The 25,716-nt window shown below is 37.0% G+C and overlaps 1 protein-coding gene across 1 annotated transcript in view; it reads left to right on the top strand.

Annotated features, from left to right (window-relative positions):
- Positions 1–25,716, top strand: part of LOC149549177 (protein RETICULATA-RELATED 5, chloroplastic-like) — a 97,826-nt gene that overhangs the window by 56,107 nt on the left and 16,003 nt on the right. The window contains exons 5-7 of the mRNA XM_089792589.1: positions 16,121–16,228; positions 16,806–17,354; positions 17,606–17,722. Of these exons, the coding sequence (XP_089648715.1) occupies positions 16,121–16,228; positions 16,806–17,354; positions 17,606–17,722 (774 nt within the window). The remainder of the gene's footprint in view (positions 1–16,120; positions 16,229–16,805; positions 17,355–17,605; positions 17,723–25,716) is intronic.

Raw genomic sequence — 25,716 nt, 5'->3', positions numbered from 1 at the left:
CTGGATACTAGGATGCTTAGTAGATAACAAATGTTTCTTGTCTATTCCGGGTAGGGAGGGCCTTTCTTATTAGAGATTGTGTGGGGATAAATTGTGGTCTGAGGTTGGGTGGTTAAGCCCCTGACAATGTTTCACCTCTTCCCAAGTTGTTGGACGTACAACAAACAAAGATAAGCTATGCGTTCAATTGTTTATCGAAAACAAGTATTATCACTTTTATATATGAGAAGGTAAGATTAATTGAGTTATTTCATTGTTACAGTTATTTTACACTTAGATGCGAAAGATAGATTTATGGATTGCCTTTCATTTATACGAATAAAAATGATCATATTTTCTAAATCTTGAGTTATTGCCACATTTAAGCAATTGGAAGGAAAGGAATGATACAATGGTATCTGAAGCCCTAATTGATTCCATGGTATCTGAAGCCCTAATTCGATACAATGGTATTTGATGCCCTAAACGATTCAATGGAGACTGAAGCCCTAAGTGATACAGTGGTATCCGAAGCCCTAAGTGATTCAATGGTAATCGGTGCCCTAATTAATATAGTGGTTTGTGATGCCCTAATTTTATGTAGTATTTAATAGTATTCGTCATTTGATTTTGATATAGCAGTATTGAATGATAGTCGTTGTATGATTTTTGTTGTAGTGGTATTTGTGGACTAATCTGGGTGATTGCAGAAGCATTCTTACAATGATTTATCGTTTCAAATTCCATGGTATGTGGATTTCAATTTCTACAGTAAATTCATTTGATGATATTTTAATTCCTTAGTTAAGAAATTTTGTTTATTTGATTTTAACTATTAATCTCTTTCATATGAACGAAACTGATTCAACTGTCTTCCTATGAAAATGAAGTGATAACTGTTTTCCTATGAGTAAGTTAGTTGTTAAATAAGTCCCGGGAAAACTAGTTGTTACATGGGTGTTATTGTTATGCATGCTATATTTTATAGTAGTTTATTTACTAGCAGTTGGCACATAAAGAGACAGAGAGTTAAGAAATTGTATGAAATGTTAAATTGGCAATGATATGCTATATAGACGGAGTGGGTTTTTGAGATTGAATAACTTGTTTGAAGTTATTAAAAGTTGAATTGGTACATCTGGACTTGAGGATAACTGGTTCACCCCCTCGCCCGCCCACCCCTCTCAGTTATTCTAAATCATTAAAACAGAAGCTAGATTTAGGGTGCGCTAGTTTCTTTTGTTTATTTTCATGCAATGTTTTGTACACCTTATAAACGAGAGCCATTTTGCACTTAATTTTTCAATATAAAGTTCATGCCTATTTTTTGTTGATATTGATGTTCACTGAGTCATTGTCTTTTGCTAAGTATTATCTGAATTTTTTGTAAGCTTTGTATTATAATCATTGTCTTTTAACTTATGTGCAATCCTTGCATGCTTATTTCATAGTTCTTATGTTTAGGTTATTTCAATCTTTTTATGTTTTACTTCTAGTTTTCAATCTATATGTTTGTTTGAAATAAATCTTTATGGGCAGTACATAGCATTTATTAATACAATATCATCTAGTTCTAAAGTGCTGAATGCTATTGCACCCAAGATTGAGAATCAAAATTATGAGGTATTGTATTATTCAAAATGGGTTTTATTTTATTTTATTGCAATTTATTTAATAAATTGGGGAACTGCACTATTTTTGATCTATAGGATATTGTGGACATGAGGTCCACTCCCATTTAATAAAATAATAATAAAAGCAAGAATTGCATCAACTCTTTAATAGGGGCGCATTCAAAAGATCCTCGACAAGGGATACCCACATAAAATGGGTCATTTTGGTCCAAATCTAAAAAGTTATTGCTGTGACTTATAGTGACAAAGCCTATGCTAAGCTATAGGCAAGTGAAATTGCTTGCCACCACCAAAATTTTCCCTTCTAGCCTCTATATGGCTGAACTGGAATGATCTAGCTAAAACATTTTTCTCTTCTTGGAGGTCATCAAAGTCATTTGATGCTGAGGATTATATTTCGTCCTCTTTACTTTTGTCCATCCTTCATCTTTTGGATGGTAGGTCCCAACTTTTGTTCCTTTCTTTTTTAGTGGACCTAGAGGGCTGCAAAATTCAATAGGGTGGGAGTCTTCTGCAAGATTTGGGAGTTCACCAGAGGCCATGCTCAGGGCAGAGGGCAGACGAAGCCAAATGACAAGCTCTAGATGGAGGAGGGGCACAAACCTTAGTATCCTCAGGAGAGGAAGTTGATTCAAAACTTGAGAGGAGTGTTTTTGTGCCAAGGCCCCACCTTATCCCATCAGTACGGTTTGCTAGAAGATGCCGAATCCTCATAACTTCTAGTTTTTGGCTATGGGAAGTGAAGTGGTTTTTTTTGAAACATCTACCATTTGAAGGCGATATTCTCATAGTCAACAGGTTGCCTCTTGCTCCTATTTCTCACGTTCAACAATATCTCTATAAGTTGGTTGTTAGATAAATCCATCTCAATAGATATTCAAGCACTAGTAGAATTCTGATAATTTCCTTGGAAGTACAATGATTCTTCTTTAAGCCATTCTCATTGGCATGTAGGTAGTTGAGTTCACAAAATTGTAATGGAAGAAATGGCAAGTGCATCCAAAAATATGCTGTAGTTAAGATTTATGTATGTGGATTATAAGTGGGGAACTGAGGTTTCATCCAGAGAAAATTGCCTTGAAAGATACAAGGGTCGTTCTCTAACACTAGTTCCTTGTCCTCTTGAGAGTCAAATTCCAAGCTAAAAAAACCCTTGGTGCAGGGGTAAATCCAAAATTCCCCCTCCACGAATTCTTTCCATTTCTCAAAAACCCATGAGTGTGGATCACATGATTTTGGCCAAATCATTTTGAATAGGCATATGAGGGCACGGTCTTGCAAAAAAACCTCTCGATCCATAGCAAAATTATCCAAGCATACTTTAGGGGTTGTGGATTAGGGGCAAACAGGAAGGGGAGGACATGGCTAAGTGGCATTGCCGGAGTTGTGAGAGACTAGTGCACTAGAGGAACCCTCGTAACCGTCTTCACCAGCCTAGGTGCCCAAACTCAACCCTTCCTTAAAATTCCTGTTGACTGTTTCTTATTTAGAAAGATTTGTCATTGCATTGGCTAGGTCGGGGTTAGTCTGAAATGCTGCAGAATTCACCACAGTTTCTAGGAGCCACAAACAAGAAGCCTTGCCAAAGGAGGCCGTGGGATCTGAACGTGGAATCTCCATTGAAGTAGCCGTGCCATCAAACCTTGACCAAAGCCTTGTATAAATCTGAAATGTGTGAGGAACCCATGCATCTAGGGCATTGGATAGAGCAATTGCATAGATGAGGAAGAGTGCATGGAAGGAGAGCAAGTGGGGGAAGTTAGGGCCATTTGTTCCAACTGTCCTATTCTAACGTCATCTTGCTCTAGAGGGGACTGCAATTTTATTAATCTAGGAATATTCTTAATTTTTTTTTTCTGAATTTCAGTGGTCTGAGAATTAAAAATGCTACACATGGATTCTTACCGTGTGGCATCCCACCCAGCATGTTGTTAGTGTATAACTTGTCCTTTCTTGCTTATTGCTGTCTTTAAGCTTGTAATGCTTGTGTTATTTTGTAATGTCCCCATTTTTAATAGGTCCCTATTGTAAAGGTTCTGCTAAATCCTTATCTCTTAATCAGACTTTTAATCCAGTCTTATATGCTGAGAATGATCTTCTAAGTATTATGAATATTGATGAAATTAGTGCTTATTATAATGCAGATACAATACTGAATATTTAACCTTTTATTGTGATAGAGAATCTCGGATATAAATTGCAGGATATAAAATGCTAGGAGCAGACTGCTGTAACTGTGTGTCCTATAATCTGCATTTACAACCTACTTATATATCCTTTCTAAAGGGTATGTCCCTCCTAACTTGGCACCTATAGGAGAGATATATATATATATATCATTAAATGCCAACATTAGAGATATATTACTATTAAGAGGAAGTACGGTTTGTACTGTCAGACCTGTAGGTTTATCTTGGTTAATATTCTTAACACTCCCTCTTAACCTGATAATCCTACAGAGAGATATTATATCTAGCAACACCAATACAGATGAATAAGCAACAATTAATACTCTATATCTGTCTGTCTCTTTTTAGTATGTGGTATCATAGAACACATGATACAAAGTCATGACAAATCACTACCACAAGTGATATTATACAAGATAAATATGAAGAGTAATCTCTTCATTTATCCAAGTTATGATTTCATAGAAATTGGTATTTCCATATCACAACATGATCCTGAGTTTTAAGATCTACCAGAATACAGGATAAACTCGGAGAATACTAAGATTCTTCCTTTATCCAATTTGTGACCCATGAACATAGCAATGTCAACATCACAATATGATCTTGAAGTCATCTAGATCTTATAGTAGAACTCTACTGTTTAGCACATTATCTAAGAGATTGTCACCTCTCATAATGTTTCATACAAGTGTTCATTATTTTCAGAGATCATCACCTCTTAAAATAATGAATACAAATGGTGGAGCCCATAACAGTCAATAGCCTGACAAAATAAAATTATTTTTATTAATAATCAAGAGAGTACAAATGGATTACAACTCAACCATACCAAGTCTCCTCCTAAAGTGTTCTATCTTCACTCTAGATAGAGGTTTGGTGAGTATGTCTGCTACTTGATTTGCAGTGCAAATGTATTCCAATTTTACAGAATTCCTGTCTACCATATCTCTTACATAATGGCAAGGAATTTCAATATGCTTGGACCTGTCATGGAAAACTGGATTCACTGAGAGCTTGATGAAACTCTGATTATCACAATGAATAATCGTGGGATTCATGGCTTGCCCAAATAATCCCACAAGTAACTTCCTCAACCATACTGCTTCTTGGGAGGCCATCGCTGCTGCAATGTATTCGGCTTCTGTGGAACTCTGCGCTACTGAAGACTGCTTTCTACATATCCAAGATATCATTGCTGATCCCAAACTGAAACAACATCCTGAAGTACTTTTTCTGCCTTTAACACTTCCACCCCAATCTGAATCAGTGAATCCATGTAATTCTAAAGCAACTTTCTCATATTTGAGTCCGAGATTAAGAGTGCCTTATAAGTATCTTATAATGTGTAAGTACATAAGAGACCCAATCATCTGTTTGTAGAGAGTAGAATCTATGGATGGTGATTTTGCAGCTGCTTCCTTAAGTTTATGTGGATTAGTCTCCATTGGAGAAGACATAGGTTTGCAATTCCACATTCCAAATTTCTTTAAAATATCTGATGTATTTTTCAGCAGCACGCTTTATTTTAACTATCCACTTGGAAGAAACAACAGATTTTCCTTTAGGTCTTGGAACAATTTCCCAAACATCATTTTTCATGATAGATTGGTATTCTTCTATCATAGCTTCTTTCCAAGCTATATGTTTAATAGCATCAGAGGGATTGGTTGGCTCTGTTTTGGATAAATCACTTATGTTAGCTGTATAACCAGAGAATCTTTTAGGTCTTTTGCTTTCTCTGACTGTTCTAGAAGGTGCAACAAAGTCTTGAGCTGCTTCAATTGTTTTAATGGCCCAAAGTGGTCTTTTCTTTGAATTTTCTGCAAGGCTCATATTTTGAATTTCATCTTCGATTTCTTTTAAGTTCTCCCTCTGGGACCTAAATTCACTATTTCTTTCAAAACTAGATAAAGGAGAAGGTCCATCAGAACTTATGGCTCTTTTGAATGCAAGATTTTCTTCAAAGATAACATCTCTGCTAAGTTCAATAGTTTTCTGTCCAAGTATGAAAATCCTATATGCTTTAAAAGTTTTACTATACCCTACAAAAATACCTTTCCTCTCAGAGGGCTCTAACTTGGTTCTCTTTTCTTTTGGAACATGGATATATACAGGACATCCAAAAATTCTAAGATGACTTATATTGGGTTTTACTTTAGTAAATACTTCTTCAAGTGTTTTATCTTTAAGATAGGAGTGAGGACTTTTGTTTTGAATATATACAACAATACAATAGGCTTCTGCCCAAAGATAATATTCTAGGTTTTGGTAAAAAATCATAGTCCTAGCAGCTTTTATAATTGTCCTATTCTTTCTTTCTGCTACCCTGTTTTGCTTTGGGTTATAAGGAATAATGTACTCCCTCTTAATCCTTGATTCTTTACAAAACCTTTTAAACAAGTCTGAGGTATATTCTCCTCCGTTATCAGTTCTAAGGGCTTTAATTTTATGTGCTGAAAAATTTTTAGTTAATGCTTTGAATTCTTTAAATCTTTGTAGGATTTCTTCTGATTCCTTGCATTTAAAAAAGTAAATCCATGTTTTTCTAGAGAAGTCATCTATGAACAAGATATAATACCAGAATCCTCCAAGAGAAGGAATAGACATAGGTCCACATAAATCTGAATGAATTGATTCTACTACATTGTTTATTTTCCTAGTACTATCATGAAAGGGACTTCTGGTGCTTTTACCCAGAGCACACCCTTTGCAAATACTAGGGTGGTCTTTATTTAATTTGGGTAATCCAGTAACCATCTTTTCCATATTTGATAAAGTTTTAGAATTTAGATGCCCTAATCTTTTGTGCCATATTTCATTTGAATCTTTGGCTTTGTGGACTAGGGCTTGAATGGATCGACTAGATTCTGTATTCAATTCATACAAATATCCATTTCTTTGACCAATTAACTTTGCTTTCTTGATGGAAGAGTTCTTAGCCCAAGTTAATACTTTTCCATCCATGAATGCAACATTGTGTCCATCTTCAAGTGTTGTAATTGAGATTAGATTTCTTTTAATCCCTGGTATATAGAGTACACCTTTAAGAAGAAGAGTATTTCTTGATTTTAGTTTCAAAGTACAATTTCCAATTCCTTCAACAGAGTGTGTTGAGTTATCACCAATGGTAACTTCATCGTTAACCTTCTCTGATAAAGAATCAAGAGTTTCTTTGTATCCCATTATATGTCTAGAAGATCCACTATCAATTACCCATACTTTATTTGAAATTTCATTTGATAGAGAGGAATACAGAACACGGTTCTCAGGATCATAAGTATCTTCTTCTCTAATGACATTTGTACAATTTGTCTGTTGTTTGGAATTTTCAGGACAATTAGATTTATAGTGTCCAAATTTTTTACATTTGAAATACTTTATTTTAGGTAGATCTTTCTTGGGCTTTCCATTCTTTTGATTTCCCTTTTTCTTCTTGAAATGCTTCTTCTTGCCTTTATAGGAGTTCGTATTAAGAACGTGAAGTTCTTCATCTTCTACTTTTGGTTTCCCTCCTTTCTTTAGTTTTTTGGATTCTTCTTGAAGACAATCATTCTTGAGTCTGTTAAAGTTCGGGAGCTGATCTCTGACACTTATTCCTTGTGCGAATGTCTCCCATGAATCTGGCAATCCATCTATAGCCATAAGTGTTAATCCTGTGTCACTAATGATGGTTCCTATGCTTGATAGTTCATCTCTAATATCGGCAACTCTTAAGAAGTAAGAACTTATTGATTCTCCTTACTTTATCTGAATGCGATTTAGTTGCCTTTTTAGTGCAAGAACCTTGGTTGCATTGTTTACTTCATAGGCATTTTGTAATGCATTCATCATATCAAAGGCAGTTTGATGTTTTGTAAGCATAGGTACAATATCATTTTTAACTCCAAGATGATTTGAATAGCTTTTCTATTTCCTCTGCTCGAGATAGATTTGTGAGGTTCAATTGGGGGTTGTTTGGATGCTGCATCAATGAATTGTTTTACATTGTTCTCTTCAAGAATCATCATGATTCTGAACTTCCAGGCTTCAAAGTGCTCTTTCCCATCAAACCTGTCCTTGGGTTTGATTGTGTAAGCCATGGAAGATAGAAGATTGTTGCTTGATGTGTACAAAGTCTGATTACTGAAATTTAGCAGAGCCTAGGTTCGATAACCTGGCTCTGATACCATGTAAAGTTTCTACTAAATCCTTATCTCTTAATCAGACTTTTAATCCAGTCTTATATGCTGAGAATGATCTTCTAAGTAGTATGAATATTGTTGAAATTAGTGCTTATTATAATGCAGATACAATACTGAATATTTAACCTTTTATTGTGATAGAGAATCTCAGATATAAATTGCAGGATATAAAATGCTTATAGGAGCAGACTGCTGTAACTGCGTGTCCTATAATTTGCATTTACAACCTACTTATATATCCTTTCTAAAGGGTATGTCCCTCAAGGGACATAACCCTTCCTAATTTGGCACCTATAGGAGAGATATATATCATTAAATGCCAACATTAGAGATATATTACTATTAAGAGGAAGTACGGTCTGTACTGTCAGACCTATAGGTTTATCTTGGTTAATATTCTTAACACCTATAGTTGGTTTGGTCAATTCATCATCGTGACCCTCGTGAGTTGACGGTGGAATTGAGGGTTTCAGTTGTGAACTAGCTATTTTTATTAAGTCTATTTTGAGTAGTTGCCATATTTGGTAGGGTAGTTGGTGGCGTTGGCAGTTGGTCATCATCTACATTGGGTGAGCTATTTAATTAATGGGTTCATATTTATTAATTATTTAATGAGGTTACATTATTATAAAGGCACTTTAAGTTATTTAATGTTATAAAGTGGAATTGTGAAGGTGAAGCTTCTTAAGTGAAAAGTGTGAAGAAGCTAAGTGCCAATTTATGTTATAAATATGAGCCCATCTGTGAGAGTAAGGCATCCATTTGTGTATTTGGTTTTATTGTCTCTTGTGAGTGTTTCTGAGTTTGGTACTTTCAATTCCATTGCTGAGGCATAATAGTTTTGATTTGAGGGTTTTAAGATTGAAGTTGTGCTTCAATCCATTGTCGAGGTAAAGTGGTATTGATTTGGTTGCAATTTGAATTAAAGTAGCTTCTCTAATTGTGTCTACTATGAGAGACAATTTGTTTGTGGAGGAAGTGATGATTATAATCTTTGTTTAGGAGCGCCTATCTCTCCTGCTGGTTGGCGTTCATCTTGTTTGCTTTGAAGTGATTTATATCGGGAAAGGTAGTCTCTGTTGTTGGCTGCAAGATTATACTTGTGATTCAGGTGTCTATACTCTTGCAACATAGTGTTTGGAATCCTTGTGGTGATGTTATTGTGGTGTGTAATTGTGGCGCCTGCTAAGATTGAATCTGGATGCCCAACTTCTGTTGTTGAGAAGCATCAGTACTGCACCAAATATCCTAAGGCTGAATATGGGTTTAATTACATACTTTGGGCAATTATAAACTGCATTTTAGGCGCTTGTATTTACTACTGTCTGGTGTCTAAATTGCCAGGAGCTGGATGCCAATTTCATGCACTTTTCTAGGCGGCTATGTCTGTAGCTATTAAACGCTGCTATACATTTGTGATTGGTTTTTCTTGACTGGGATTAGGCTGCATTAGGGGGCCTTGATATATTTTGGCTGGGCGCCTATTGTGAAGTTTTCACACCATCGCCCCAAAACATTGGGGACCCCCTTTTTTTTAATTGCCTTGGCAAATTTTTGGATTGTCCAACAATTTTGATTTTTTTGAAAATTTTGAGTCATGGACAACTTCAAGCTAGAGGGGAAAGGGTTAGATCTATTTTCACCTGCTTTCAACTTGATTTTCCAGAACGACCAATTTCATCTTTAGGCCAGACAAAATTTCAATAAGCAACACTTAGTAGGATAAAATTGTAAATTTTGTACTTAGAACGATTTGTTTGAAAATTTGGATGTAATTGTATAAATTTGGATAATTTTCAAAAAGTAAAATTTTGTTAGATTTGGATTTTTTGGAAAATCTCGAATTTCTTTGGTGAAAAAAAAATTTTCTTTTGTGAAGATGAAATCAAATTGCAAAATCGATTTTTGAGTTTAGAGAAATAATTTTATTTGTGTTAAAAAAATTAAAATTCCTTGGCAAAATCGATTTGAATTGAATTGCAAAAATTGGCATTAAATGGATTAAATTTCTCTTGAAATTTTTTTAAGCCTTTAATGAAATTGGTAATTTAATATTGAAAAATGGCTTTTGGCTAGCCAAAATCTGATTTTAATGATATATTAATTGCTAAATTGTCATTAAATGGAAACATTTAGCATCTCCAAGGCATTATTTACTTTCTTTTTACAATTTTGGTCTAATTGGCAATTTAAAAAAGTAAATTTCATCTTGGAAAAGTTAATATTTGGCCAAGCATTTAATTGGGGGCCAGTTTTGGTCTTCTGATTAATATTTTCTTGCTCCCAGGGTCCTAGTCAACCAGCTCAAGAGGGCATGCAAATGGGGTATAAGAGGGGGTTTCCTCCCCCTTGTCTCCTCATTCTTCCATCCTCCTCTTCATGGTGTTTGGCAATTTTGACTTGGAGCAGATTTCTTCTTCCTTGGACGATTTTTGCAAGAGTAGATCCGCACTCTTCTTGCTTGCCGAATTTTGTGGGAGCCGAAATTTGTGGAAGACAAAATTCTGATTTTCAAGAGGGGCTGCGATTTTCTCCTAGAGATTGGATGATTTTGTTTGGAGGAGATTATTGTGATCAAAGTTCTGATTTTTTGGGGCAAATGGTGGACAATTCCAAAGGATTGAAATTTTGATTTGCAAGGGATTTGAAATTCTCAAAGTCTGATCCTAAATTCCAAAAGAAAGATCCGACTATTGGTAGAGGTGACTTCTAATCATTTAGAGTTGAAAGGGGTCCTTAAGCTGACTTCCTTCTTTCATTCTTGTCTAGATATTGTCTCCCTTGGTTCTTCTTGCATTCATTGCCCACCACTTTACCATCCCGTAATAGGGCGACGAGATGGAGGATGGTAGTGCAAGCAAGAATCCTAAGGGAACAAACACTAAGAAAGACAAAGAGGATATGATGCCCAAAACAACTTTCTTCTCGAAAATGAGGCGAATAACTGATACCAATGTCGGTACAGTAAATATGATACAGGTAAAGACCAAACTAAAGGAAGGACAATCCCCCTATTGGTAAAGGTAATTTCAAATCATTTAGAGTTGAAAGGGGTCCTTAAGCGGATTTCTCTCTTTCGTTCTTGTCTAGACATTGTCTCCCTTGGTTCTTCTCGCATTCATCATCCACCACTTCACCATCCCATCATGGGTTGACAAGATGGTAGATGTTAGTGCAAACAAGAACCCTAAGGGAACAAACACTAAGAAAGACAAAGAGAATATGATGCTCAAAACAACTTTCTTCTTGAAAATGAGGCGAATAACCGATACCAATGTCAGTACAGTAAACATGATACAGGTAAAGGATAGACTAAAGGAAGGACAATTCCCTTTGGCAAAGAAGATACAGAAGGCGGTTGCACATCACAACCCAGGCGTCGACACTTCCATTTCAACCATGATGAGCGACGTTGGGGTGGCACTTGATTTTGAAGACATCAGAGAAGAGGATATCAATGAGACAAGACTTGGATTAAGATTGGATGAGTTAGGAAAGGTTGCTATCAAGAAGAAACATTTGAACACCCTTTCCTCCCTCAATGCTTTTATCGGATTTGCAAAAGAATATGAGAAGGACCATGAGAAGACACTACAAACAACAAGCAGCATGATGAAATTGGTTGAGCTCAAGATAAATCATACACCTTGTCCTCCCATGGAGGAAGTCAACAAAAGGCTAGCTAGGTTCATTGCCTTAGCTAAAAGAACGAAAGAAAAAGGGAGATTTATAGTAGAAGATCATTTGATGTAAGCCCCAAGTGGCAATTTCTCTTTCTTCTAGGATAGGACAAGTGTTTATTTCTGATTGGCCACCATTTTGGTGCCTTCTCATTGGTTGCCACTTTTTCACTTTTTTCATTGGTCCATTGACGAGGAGGCGTCTTTTCATTGGCCGATGGGGTGGCAACCCTAATTAGGGTTTCTAAGATTCAATCTGGATCGTCAATTTTGCTTTTGATCTCTACCGTCGGTTGTAATTTCAGCCTCTATATAAGGCCATTTTGCTCTCATTTGTGAGGGAGTTATGTTGGAGAATTGTTGCCAAAATACTATGAAAATTGTTCTCTATTCATTGTTGTGGCTTGAATGGTGGATATACATGATCATTTTGGTGTATTGCATGGTTCTTCTCATCTCTCAAATTAAAGTAGGATTTCATTTCATGTTGTTAGAGTAGAAGTAGATGGCTAATTGTATGGTGATGTTAGTGAATGTTTGATAGGGATCGACAACTAGGCCACTAGCATCTTAGCCATTGGTTAGGGAGCCTTGTGTGGTAAACTAGTTCTCTTTTCCTTTGAATCACTGCATCTATCGAGGTGGAACCGCTGGTAAGCTTTCATTAGATTCGATCCCCGTCCATTTGCTAATCTTTCCATTCATAGGAGTAGGAGTAGAATAGCGAGTAGTTGAGTAGTCGAATTTCATTATGAGAAAGTTAGGAAGATAGAAGTCATTAGAACCATTATTGCCTCCTCCTTGCACAATCAACATTATCTGGCGCTACATCCTCCACCATCACTGTCACCATCAACATCATCTGACACTGATACAAAATCATCACCATCTCACCAAAACCCAAGTCATCCTTGAATGAACAGCGTAAGGCTGCCTACGTGATTACTAGCAAATCACATTGATAAAATTGAGCGAGTATCCACAAGTGTAAGGAACATTGGAGTTATTCTCATATCCCATGAGCAATAACTTTTCAAGAGAGGAATTGTATGTTTGATACTCTGTATCGGATATTCAATTACTAATATGTTATGTAAGTGATACAAAACTCGCATCAATAGTGCCTAGATATAACACCATTGTGTGGGCATTGATATTACTTTTGTTACAGCACTTACATTGGGAGAATTGTCGAAGGCAGCATATGGACAAAACCTTTATCTGCTACAGTGATTTGGGAATTGCTTGGTAAAAATCAGGTTTCTTTCTAGAATTAATTGTAATTCCTCTTATCATTGCACCATTGATTTGATAATAAAATGTTTTGCAAACTTTCAAAAATTATTAGTTGGTGTGAGTTGTACGTTACATTTGCAAAATTTCCATTTCATGATCATTTAAAAAACCCAAAAACCTTGACGTATTTATCTGCAGAACTAGTAGAGTCAGTGTGAGTTCTTTACATATTTAGGGGTTAATCACGCTTTGTAGTTTAGGTTATCTATATTTTGACACCGAATAACTTAGGTACTAAATCAGCAATTTTTCGTTATTTAACTTAGGGACTCCTTAGTTGTGATCAATGCTTGCAAAACCAGGAAATGTTACATTGGCCTTTCAAATATGTTCTCCAACAGGTTAGGGAAATTCTCGATTCACTTAAAGAATTCCATTTGTCTCACACATTTAGGTAAGGGACACCATCTAGCTAATATTGGCTGTGACAATCATGAATTGATTTTATGGAAGGTGATTTTAATATTGAATTGTTTCCTATCCTAGAAAACATGGCAGATTGGGAAAGGCACAATTATCATCAAAAGTAATACAATCATTAAACAATATGTCATCATATGTAAGAATTTCAAAGAGGTCAGGATGACGGCAAGGCAGATTTTCCATCCTCGCAATCTTTGCAACCGCATGTGTGAGATATCAAGGATTAGCAATTGTTTCATTTTATTTCAAAAATATCAAAGTCGCATGGATACAGATACAGATACAAATACAGATATAGTATTGGGTACAAATGTGGCCATTTTTTAAGACAGCCAATATGGATATGGCAGGACACAACATTAATAAATAACACATACACATATTTAACACAGTTTTAAGTTATTAGAGGAGATTTTCATTACTTCAAAAACAATATTGACACATAAATATTTATAAGTTAATTTGACACTTCACAATGTGTAAACATGGTAGAGTTGCATTAGAAGATAACCCCAAAAATGGGTTGCTGAAATAGAAAAAACATTTTATTTGTCTTTCTCATTTGGTTCAAGTTTTGTTTAAACCATATTTTTTAAAATTGCCTTAATAAAGTTTTTTTGAAATCAAATTTGGGAAGATTTACGTCAAACCTTTAAAAAAAGAAAATCCCGTAGTATTTGGCATGGTTGGAAAATCAAGTTTTTTAAGGCAGACATGGGTACAATATTTTGATGTGTATCTGGGCAGTATCGGATACATTTCCAAATTGGATATGGGGATATGAACGCGCAAGGAGGGACAGTGGAGTTTCCGGTAACTCTGAAAAAAATACATGCACAAGGCTCCTCTTGGCGATGACTAGGCATGTGTAAGATGAAGATTCTAAAGCTAACCCTGGTTACCATTTATTGCAGGTTTTAATGTCAATCCATGTTAGAGTTAATTGCTCAAAAGGTTGTAAAGAATGTGCTCCTTCCAGGAAACAAGTTATTGATTGCTGTTCAGAAGTATGATCTTTGGAAGGGTCAGGCACATGTCGGGGGCTTGTTCTCTCGTCGTTTTCTTCTCAACGGACATGCATTCTCGTTGGTATGTGATAACATAAAACATGCACTGGAATTGCGGAGCTTCCTATATAAAACATGACCTAGAAAGACATGGCAGGACAATTGGGCAAGAACTATTACAGAAAATTCATCAAAAGGTGAATGCCCTTTTAATCTTGGTGGATCACAAAGGTGTTGAAGACCAACCATCTGTTGCAGAAGCTCATTCTCAGCCATTATTCTCAGACCTCAATATATCAGCAGGACATGTGGGCAATGGAGTAGAATCACCTGATAATGCAAGCACCTCTCGCAGGCCAAACATTCAGGAATTTGGGGACTTCCAACCAGAAGAACATCAGGGAGAAAATAAAGTGCAACCAGTAGCAATGGAGGAGTAAACAGCCTGTCAGTATAGTTATTACTCAAAGGTTGGAGATTGCAGATACATAGTCTGGAAAGCTATATTTTGTTTTTTCTGCTCAAGGTTTAATCTGGACATGGTCATATCTGGCTTACAAGAGCCCCTATTGTAAATGAATTTTCAAATTAATTCTATAATATAAATATATCAGGCTTTAAAAATAAATTAAATAAATTAAATATAAAATAATACAAAATTCATTTAGTTTGGGGTAAACTTAGGAAGGGAAGCTACATTAATGTCTTAACTGTCATTTGAAAAATAAAAAACAAACAATAATTTTTATTGCGTCATATGATGATTTCTACTAGTAATTTGAGGAAACTACAAGTTAGTGTTGGGATAACTTAGAACTATTCCATTCCTCATCTGATTAAACCGGTGCTTCCACTAATTAGTAATATCTACTGTGATTACTTCTGAATATGACTATTTCATCTATTGGTCCTGATCACAGAAAAAGCTTTCTTCCATGTGAAGATGTACTTGTGCCATTTAGAGATGTTCAAATGCTCAAGCAAGTGATCAATGCTATTGATTGTAGTTTATACTGTGGTAGATCTTGCACTATATGTTTAGGTTGTTCTTCCCATTTAGTTTGCTAATGTTATATATTTTGCTGTGATTTTCCATTTTAGACTATTGCTGGTTTATCACCGCTGGGATTTCCAGTTTCTGGCTTTGTTTAAGTATCCTGTCTTTGAGGGATTTTTCTCTGATCAGTAAGTTTGTTATTCCATGTTAAGAAACTGGAAATAGGAAGGATTGGTTTTTTTATATTGTCTATCTAATGCAAGCTTATTGAGAGGGCAGTACATTGAATTCTAGATTGTCATGCACTTTTGTATGTACTGTAAGACAATAAAAAACCAGGTTTTTTAATGGTATTTACATAGAAAGACATAGCAATGTCATCATCAAAAAATATAATGTTAAAATATTATTATTTGTGGTATTTTTCAACAAAGAACTGTGTCTTTGTGTGTGTCTATGCCTAAAATTAAACACGTATGTATAGTTATACATGTAGACATGTCTATAAGTAGGAAAATTTCCATATTACTACTCATTTTTTAAAACTAAAAGCTGCATGTCTATACAAACATCTGTCTATGCATGCAATGCATCCATAACCATTGTGTGGAAGTCAATTCATGGCTCATATCTATCTCATCATAGTCTTCTTTCTGATTGCATAAAATATAATTTAGTTTGAGAAACAAGTGGTAGTAGATATGATATTTGTTGTAACTCTGTACGTTCAGGATCTTCAGAAGGGGCTTGACCTTGGATTGGTATCTCCAGAGGTATTGCAGAGCTTTTTGGATCTGGATAAGCAGCCTTTCATTGCTGAATTGACACATCATTTTCAGGTATATATAGGTACCCTCACCAGCATGCTCCTCACAACAGCTATTTTTTAAATGTTTATAGTAACGCACCCTGCAGCTATCTTTGGATTTCTCTTGTTTTTCTTCAGGCTCAACTAACTGCATATATGGATAAGTACTTCATCTTTCTCAGTATGATTATCCTGTTAATATTTCTAAAGATTAGTAGAGGTAATCAAAACACATAAAGGCTTCAATTTGGATAAAATGCTAATTTTGTTCATGTTCATGTGACAACTTAAAGAATTTATTATCTCAGTATTATCAGTTTTCCACAATCCATTCAATTTTACAAACAGTAGCTTCTGGATTAGATTGTGTGTATATTTTTTTATCATCAACGTTTCGGATCACACTCAGTGATCCATCATCAGGATGCATGGAAGTAAGAGATGCATAACTAAAATTTATTATCTGTTTAAAACTTTAAAGAGTAATCTGACTTATTTGATAATGCTTTTTTATACATGGCGTTAAAATTTCATCAGAATCTGCAATGCAACTGTTCCAATATGTAGTATTATGTCCATTCACAGGTACTAATATTTTCTAAATGCAGGGATTTAGGGAGAGATGGTTAGCAGATCCAAGGTTCTTGCAAAGGCTAGCTTTAGAGGAGACTATATGTATAACAGCAACATTGATAGCTCAATATGAAAAGCGTAAAGGGCGATTTATTGAAGAGCTTGACTACGTGATAAGTGATTCTTTGCGGTCAGCAGTTGTTTCTTTCTTTGCTGTTTGGCTTCCTGCTCCTACTTTGTCATTTCTTTCATATGAAGAAAAGATGGGTACATCTGGAATAATGGATGGCTTGAAAGGGCTACTAGGGTCACTCCCAGATAATGCCTTCCAGAGAAATGGTCTAGGAAAAAGCTGGGACTTAAGAGCAAGAATAACTGCTGTGGTTATGGGAGGGATGAAACTCTTTTGTGTGGGTTTTGTTTCTAGTATTGCTACAGTGAGTCTAACAAATGCACTCTTCATCATTAGACAACAATGGAGGACAGGTGTTAGAAGACATGATATCAAAACAAAATCTCCTGTGTTGAAGACAGCCCTTGTTTATGGGTCATTCCTTGGAACATCTGCAAATTTGCGATATCAGGTATAAGTAGTGGAAGATAAAGAGAATCTATTGGTTTTGCAAACTTTTAGAAACCAGAAAGTTTATCTCATATGTATATACTTATAGCCAGCATAAGAATAAAATAACTTTATTGGAGATGTTGGAAAATAAAGGCTTCAAGTAATAGTAAAAGTTCTTGTTGTTTGATTTAAAGCATATATCTTGTTGATTGCTTGGTAAGGATGCTGATTTATGCTAATGAACGATAATACAAAATTATCTCACTGCAGTTTGTTGCTGGAATAGTAGAGCATTGGGGTGCAGATTATGCGCTTGCTTCCCAACCATTTCTTGGAAACATAGTATCTTTTCTAGCTCGTGTAATTAACTCATATTTTGGAACTCGGGTATGTATGCTTTTCAAACTCTAGTGATATCTGTTTTTAATTATAAATATGTTAAAGTTGTTACAGTATTTTCTCATACAGTTGTATTATCTTTTGTTAATAAGCCAAGTTTGTAAAACTCTGGCAAATCAGTATCATACCTTGTAGGTAAAGCTGTTCAAAAACTGCCTTAGTGAAGATATGATACCTGATAGGGTCAAGATTTTCAATGAACATTTGACAACTTCAGGCGATCTATCTAAAATATTTGAATTATTGATTATTAATCCAGAGTAGAAATGCTTATTAGTCCTCTTATTTCTGTACATCATGTTAGAGTAAATATTTTCTGTGCCATTGTAGTATGGATCTGAATTGAAGGGAACTAATAGAATCATAGACACTAACATAACATGGGTATACCTTGGAAAGTATGTTTGGTAGTTGGTGATATATTGTAACAACTGGGTTTATCGGGTCTAAATTACCATTCAACATACTCAACGAATACAGTTATGCTAGTTTTATAGGAAGACAGTTACATCATTCATGTTCATGTGAAGAAGATTACCATTAAAGTCAGTTGAATAAAATTTCTTAACTAAATACTTGAAATACTTTTTAATGAAATTACTTCAGAAATTGAAATCACATACCTCGGAAAAACTGAAAACTGAAATTCATCTAAGTATGCTTCTGCAACCACCCGGGTTAGTCCACAAATATACTATAACAATTTCTCAAATCGACTGCTAACTCAAAAATCATTTGATGAATACCACTAAATACCAATATAACTTAAATTAGGGCATCACATATCATCTTACCAATTAGGGCATCAATTACCATCGGTTTATTTAGGACTTCTGGTACTGCTTTACCACTTAGGGCTTCCACAACCACGGGTTCAATTTAGGGCTTCCGCAACAACGGATTTTATCTAGGGTTTCTGCGATGACGGAACTCAATTTAGGGCTTCCGCAACCACGGATTCAACTAGGGTTTTCAATACCACGGATTTAGTTAGGGCTTCCAATACCACCATATCAATTAAAGTTCCAACTGTCACACAATCAATTAGGGCCTCGGATTTCTTTTCCTTCGATTGCTTATTTGTGACAATTTCTCAAGATTAGATTAATACTTATATTCAATATTCATTTATGTGAAAGTAAAATGATGATAACAATGAAATACTTCAATTAAATCTTACCTTCTCATAAACAAAAAATGATAATACCTGTTTCTGATAAACAATTGAATGCATGGCTTATCTCTCTCTGACGCATATCCAACATCTTGAGAGAGGTGAAACATTGTCAGGGGCTTTACCACCCAGCCTTGGACCAAATATTTTCCTCACATGATCTCAATCGAGAAAGGCCCTCCCTACCCGGAATTGACAGGGAACATCTTACCATCCACTAAACTTCAAGAGATAAACACGCCATATGACTTGGCAACAGATGATCATCATAACAGGAATATGCATGAGCTATTAATTAATTCTTATTAAATGATAAATATTGAAATGTCATAACTGATTACGGATTCAAATATTACAGATTCCTCTTTATCACCTCGTCACCCTATATTAGCATTTACACCAGGTGAATTCCTTGGTGTACCGTCTTCTAGTTATTTGTACTATAACAAGATGTATTTGTTTACCAACGGAGTTATTAACATTTTGGCCATTGACTTTATATGATTCTGAAAGAAACCACATATTTGGATGTTTATATGAATAAAAGAAAATGCTAGTCTTATGTATAAATTTGAGTAACAAAATTACCAAAGATATTGACTATTTTTACAAGATATTCAACTGGCTTGTGTATTAGTTATTGTAGTCTTGAAGAACAGTTCGGTGGTCAATTCCACATGCTATTATTAATGGTTTACGGTTAAATTTTGCATTCATCTCTTTAATAAAATAAAATAAAATAAGAAATATACGGATTGTTTTTAAGAGATTACATGACTCTGTCACCAAAAATTGCAGAGAGTCCTGTGCTTAGAAGAAAATCGCCTAGCTTGCTGTGTGACCTGCAGATGTTAATACTAAATTGATTTTAAGGCACAACAAAATCAACTCAAGGTTGATTAGTTATATAATTATATATATATGCAAATTTATTTTTCAAAACACATTTGGTCCAATCTAGAATAATTACTTCCTTGTCATTGCTCAAAAACGTTTCAGAGTATTACTCACATAATCAGATATATATATATATATATATAGAAGGAGAAATCGATAGACTTAATGTATAGTTTGGCATCATAATTCACACGTTATCACTAGGAGAAAACATGATCAAATTTAAGAGCAATCAAAGTTATAAATTTCTATGCAACAGTAATACCAAAAGACTTATGACTGATGCAAACATGTGAACAGAAATAAATATACAGAAGACCCTGCAATATACGAGTTTGCAATCTTCATGAATCAAACAGACTTAGCATAAAAAGGATATCGTGATTCAGTAATACTCTGGCGTGACACCTTTGTGAGATAATCCAGAATGTTCTGAGTGGGTAAAAAGGAGTCCTCTTCCTGTTCTGATTTTCCACGGGTGACACTCCATCTGCTCCTAATCTCTCACGACAGGAAGCAAAAACTCCATTCCTGGCTTAGGGTCAGAATACAAAATGAATAGAGACTGGGTGCTATCAACACCATAGCAGGGCAGGGATGTATTCGGAAGGAAAAGTAAAACAAAGGAAATATATAATCGAGCATGGGTGCCGGATACAACAAAGCTAACATATATTATCTTTTACCAAGGATAAAAGTTACTAAAAAGAATCTATAGAATATTTCTAGCAAGGAAATCGATGAAAGTTCATGCTTGAGAGAAAGCCGATTACTTTCCCCCTCCTTTTTTGCCAAGCTACATTGATGGCTTTATATAAAAGTTATGGCCAGACCTTCTGGCTTCCTTCGGTTACAAGATCATATTCCACGGCTTCCATAAGAGACGAACAATGACTTTCCGGCTCCCATTAATTTATAAAGAAAGCCCTTCGAATACCCAAGATGACTATAAGAATATGTCACAAAAACTCAAATTGCCAAATGTAAAATCAATCAATAATGTCAAGTGTTATCATTTAAAACAAAAAAATGTTAAATTGGAAGAATAGAGTTGGAAAGTTATACTTCGAGAATTATAATAATTCTATTATAATTCTAACGTTATTAAAATCTTATAAGTACAAGCAACAATTATTTTATTAATTATTAAATTATAATGTATCAAAAATCATTTTATTTATTAAATGCACATATAAATTATTATTAAAATAATATGACAAAAAAAATAAAAATCCTTTAAGGTGCGTTTTATATTTAAATTTAATTTATTAATTAAATTATTAAATAACTCATGCAAGTCCCGCAGATGTATTCTGGCTGGGTCTTTTACCCGTCTGTCTAGTGATGGTGATGCCCTGTCTAATTCTTTTCTGACAATGCTTCCACCCCTTCGACAAGCTCCCTGCAAGGAATTCCTCTATAATTAAATTATAAATTATAAATAATCACATCAGTTAAAATTCTATGAATTTGCGATTAACGAATAATTGGCATGTCATCTACACTTGAAATCCTAACGACTAACTATCTTACCATTTCGCCAGATTATATATCAAATTAAACTGCCAACTGGCTTCATGTGAACTTCAACATCTATATTTCAAGCTAGGTCAAAAATTGGGATGTAACATATATGGTTTTTCTTTATCAACTAAGCATGACAGTTTAATATTTTGCTGATTGTCTGTCACATGCTGCTCCTGAGCTGGCAGAAAAATCACAACTCTGCCAATCTTTTTCAGGGTACAACTGGTTAATTGGATTCTCTACGAAAATGTAGGACACAAACTGGACAGCTGATTGAAGGGGATTATAATCCAAACTGATGCGCATTTTTCCACATGTTCCATTAGCTGTTCTGAAAGAGAAATTTGTGAGCCATGTTACAAAAAACCAGCAACTTTGTATAGAACATATATCCACTTTTGGATTTCTCTATTCTTCTTTGGCTATATAAATAAGTAGGCTTTCTGGAAAACTGCAAATGAGACTTTATTTGGAAAATATGTTTTATCAGATGTAGGGAGATTTTTCTTTATTTTCCAATTATTATGCAAGTATAAAACTCTCATTCATTTTTATGTCTATTGGGAGACTTTCCAAATGTTTATTACACTTTCATGACCTCAGTTCATGGTAGTATAAGGAAGCGGTCATTTATTTGCTGGTAATACCCCTAGTTACCAGATTCGTGCCCGGGAGGTCAGATTTGGGTCCAGGTCCGATCCGGATCCGGATTCATGCCTGGATCCATTGGATCTGGGCAGGGTCCTTGTTTTGGACTGTGGATCCATCTGGATCTGTGGATTGCGTATCCGGATGAATCCACAGGGCAAATCCAGACACTGCACGAATCTTGAATGAATTTGTCACGAATCCACGTGGACCCTCACGAATCCCCAAGGGTCCACAGGCCAAAGTTGGAATATATATATATATATATATATACGCACAAATATACATACATACATGTATACACACACACACAAATCCTCACGAACCATAATGGGAAAAACAAAAAATCACGAATCGATGATTTGGATTCTCGAACCCGAATCCGACCCCGAACCTGAATTGGCAACTAAGGTAATACCCCTTGGTGATTGAATTGGATATTCCAAAAGGAACTGTTGTCACTTAGGTTTGCACCCTTGTCCAAGGCCTATGCGCGAGGACAACCTAGTGAAACATGGAAACAACCTCCAAGCTGTGGGACTTGAACTACGAGGTTGAGTCTCCGGAGAAGGCCGACTTCCTCTTACTGTCAGGGCGCACCTATCTATTCTCAGAAGGGAAAGGGAGAAAGAGAGCGTTAAAGCAAATCTACCTAGTCTAATCTAAGGCGGTGATGCACCAAAACAGAGTGTTCAGACTCATTCCTGCCCATATATACACTCCAAAACCAGGGTAACATACAAAAGTCATACACATCCAGACTTATATCGATCAATAATCACATACAGATCAGAGGACCAACTGAAAGACACTAGGAAAAGGGGATTTCACTTGTAAATTATCCAATAGGCCAAAGATAGATACAGTATGCAGATCACTGATCTCAACAATACACCAATGGGAGGCAAAATGATGCTCATGCACACTGATGGCTGAAAGAGATGATACAGGGTATTACATGGCTCAGAGGCAAAGGGATTTTACACTGCAAGTCTGGAAGCAGTAGCAGAGAAAATCAGGAAGAGTCCCCCAAGAATAGATCACAAAATTGCCTTTATAGCTCAGGCATAACTGAAGATTTCTGCATTACATTCACTTCTCACCTACTGGCATTAACTCCATACTGAAAATCCAATCGGAGACCTGATTGAATCCTGACTTGCATACCAAGAAATCTCATATCCTTTGAGAAGGAGCCCGGAGGAGACAGAACGACGCCACAACATTCCCTGACAGGGTAGATGAGCTGATTGAATGGGTGGAGTGTCCTTATATCTTGCATTTATTCCTAGCAGGTCAGAAATGATCGCGAAGATCAGATCGCAAGATAACGTCGATCATCTCTGCTTCTTGGTTCATGAATCGACCTAGCCTATCAGTCGACTAGGCTTCTTATATGTCGACTAGGCCACGCGGGCCAATCGTATCTCTTTGTTTTGCCACCTGGAGAGTCCTTCCGCGATTGACCACCTTCATCGAACTGACCGTGCCACCTTTAAATATTGTCACGACTGCGACGGTTACAATAACAGCTAACCGCCAGCCGTTAGCTAACCGGACCCGTGAGGACGCGTGTCCTCCGAGCGCTAACTCGCCATTGTAAAATCCGCGCAGTTCCTCTATGGCGAGATAGCGCCGACCCTAGATTTCTGCAGATCTGATGGTGGAGAACCCACCCCTTAATGCGCTGGTCGTATCAAGAAAGTTGGCCCCTCGACATATCTGTGTTCTGACTCGGCACACGTGGTTGTTTCTGATTCGCCGTGGACCCTCCTTCCTGCGACTGGGCCCATCCGAATCGGCGCCACAACAGTGATGCATCCGGCGAGACCTGACCCCACCGACACGCGTCAATTGGGCGCGATGTCGCCATGGTAAAAATCTTGCAGCTTTGCCATAATGCGATGGCGCCTGCCGTCGATCGGCCCTGATCTGACGGTCACAGATCTGACTTCTTGCGACCTTCCGTTTCTATTAATTCATTGGGCCCGCGGATACGTGGCATCTGTCTGTTGGTTTGTCGGTCATCCAACCCTAACTGCTTCTGGCGGCATGAAATGCAACCCCGCTAGGACACGCGGCGCACGGGCGCTATGTCGCTGATGCTAAAGTCCGAGCAGTTCCCGATGGCGAGACAGCGCCAGTCGTAGATCTGTCTCCATCCGACGATCATGAAGACTCGTCGTGCTCTGTGCTGTCTTTACCCTGGGCCCATCGTATCTGGTGACACCTCAGCATCCGCACCACACCTGAATGACACGTGGTAAATGGGCGCTATGTCGCCATGATAAAAAACTCGCAGCTTCACCATGGCGAGATGGCGCCTGCCGCCGATCTCTTCTAATCTGACAGTCATAGAACTTGACCTCCCGTAACCCTCCATTTCTATTGATTCACCGGGCTCGCTAATACGTGGCGTCCTCCTGTTGGTCCATCGGTCGTTCAATCCTCGGCTGCATGAAATTGGTCCCACCAGGACACGCGGCGCACGGGCGCTATGTCGCCATGATAAGAAACTTGCAGCTTTGCCATAACGCGATGGCGCCTGCCGTCGATCGGCCCTGATCTGTCGGGGAAGATCTTAAAGCCGGCTGTGCTAGCTGTGCTGTCAGAAATTCTGGCCTGGTTACACGTGGTGGTACCTTACTGGCCCAGCGAAACACCACCAGGCAACTTGCGACTTGGCCTCACAGGGGTGACCACGTGTCGACCAGGCGCCATGTCGCTATGGGAAAATCGAGGTTAAATTCACATAGCGCCATAGCGCCCAACCGATGACATGTCCCTATCCGTGCGTGGTCCCTTTTGATTCGCTGCCGTGGCACCGAGCTTTGCCAACTGGGCAGATGAGGTACATAATGGGGCCCAATGATTTGCCTGAAGTTCTCGCTGTTTATCTTCTCCGGCCCGCCAACCTTTATCCGACTACCGCAACATTTTTTCGGCAATGTGACCTGTCCGCCGTGAATATTTCCGCCGGGCGCTATGTCGCTATGGAGATTCTCCGGTTAAAATGCGATAGCGACATAGCGAAATTCTGGACCCCATCCCGCGACGTGTCGCCAGGGCGCAATGTCGTTGATATAATCCTCGCGCAATTCCGCCATAGAGAGAGCGCCCTTCGCTGATCTCAGTTGATCTGATGGCCAGAAACTCGCGGGTCGTAAGAATATATTATAAGGTTTAAAACATTGGTAATTCTAATATCTCCACGGGTATTTGAATATGGGCATATCGAAGGCGGGAAGGGCAATATAAAATGCGAATTTTGGCGGGAAGTGGAAATACAACATTTCTGGTGACTCACAGGGGGCATGAGCCCGCTCAATGCATAAGACTAGTGCCTGCAAAAAATCCATTGGGCTATGGAGTCAAGAAATGGGTCTGAAAGGTACGAATCCTGAGAACTGCAAGAAACCCTAACCCTTAAAGAGGAAATCAAAACATTAAAAACCTTTAAGGTTCTAGCTCTACTTCAATGATTGGATACAAAAGAAAAAAAACAGAACCTCCTCAGCAGCCTGAGACATGTCAAAACTTTGGAAAACGGCGACTCAAGAAGAGAGCCATGTGCACGTGCACTTATTGCAAAACAGAAACAAACAGGAAGCAACTAGATTAACTATGTACATGGACTCATAACCCTTCAGAAACAGGGCTTCAAATAGATCCCATTGATTGGAATGGGCAGAGTTTCACCGTTAGGTCTGCTCAGTTGGAATGCATTTGCCTGTTT

Source organism: Cupressus sempervirens, chromosome 7, assembly GCF_028749045.1.
Source record: "Cupressus sempervirens isolate cs-2001-9-10 chromosome 7, ASM2874904v1, whole genome shotgun sequence".
Lineage (NCBI taxonomy): Eukaryota > Viridiplantae > Streptophyta > Pinopsida > Cupressales > Cupressaceae > Cupressus > Cupressus sempervirens.
This window is presented reverse-complemented; position numbering and strand designations above follow the sequence as displayed.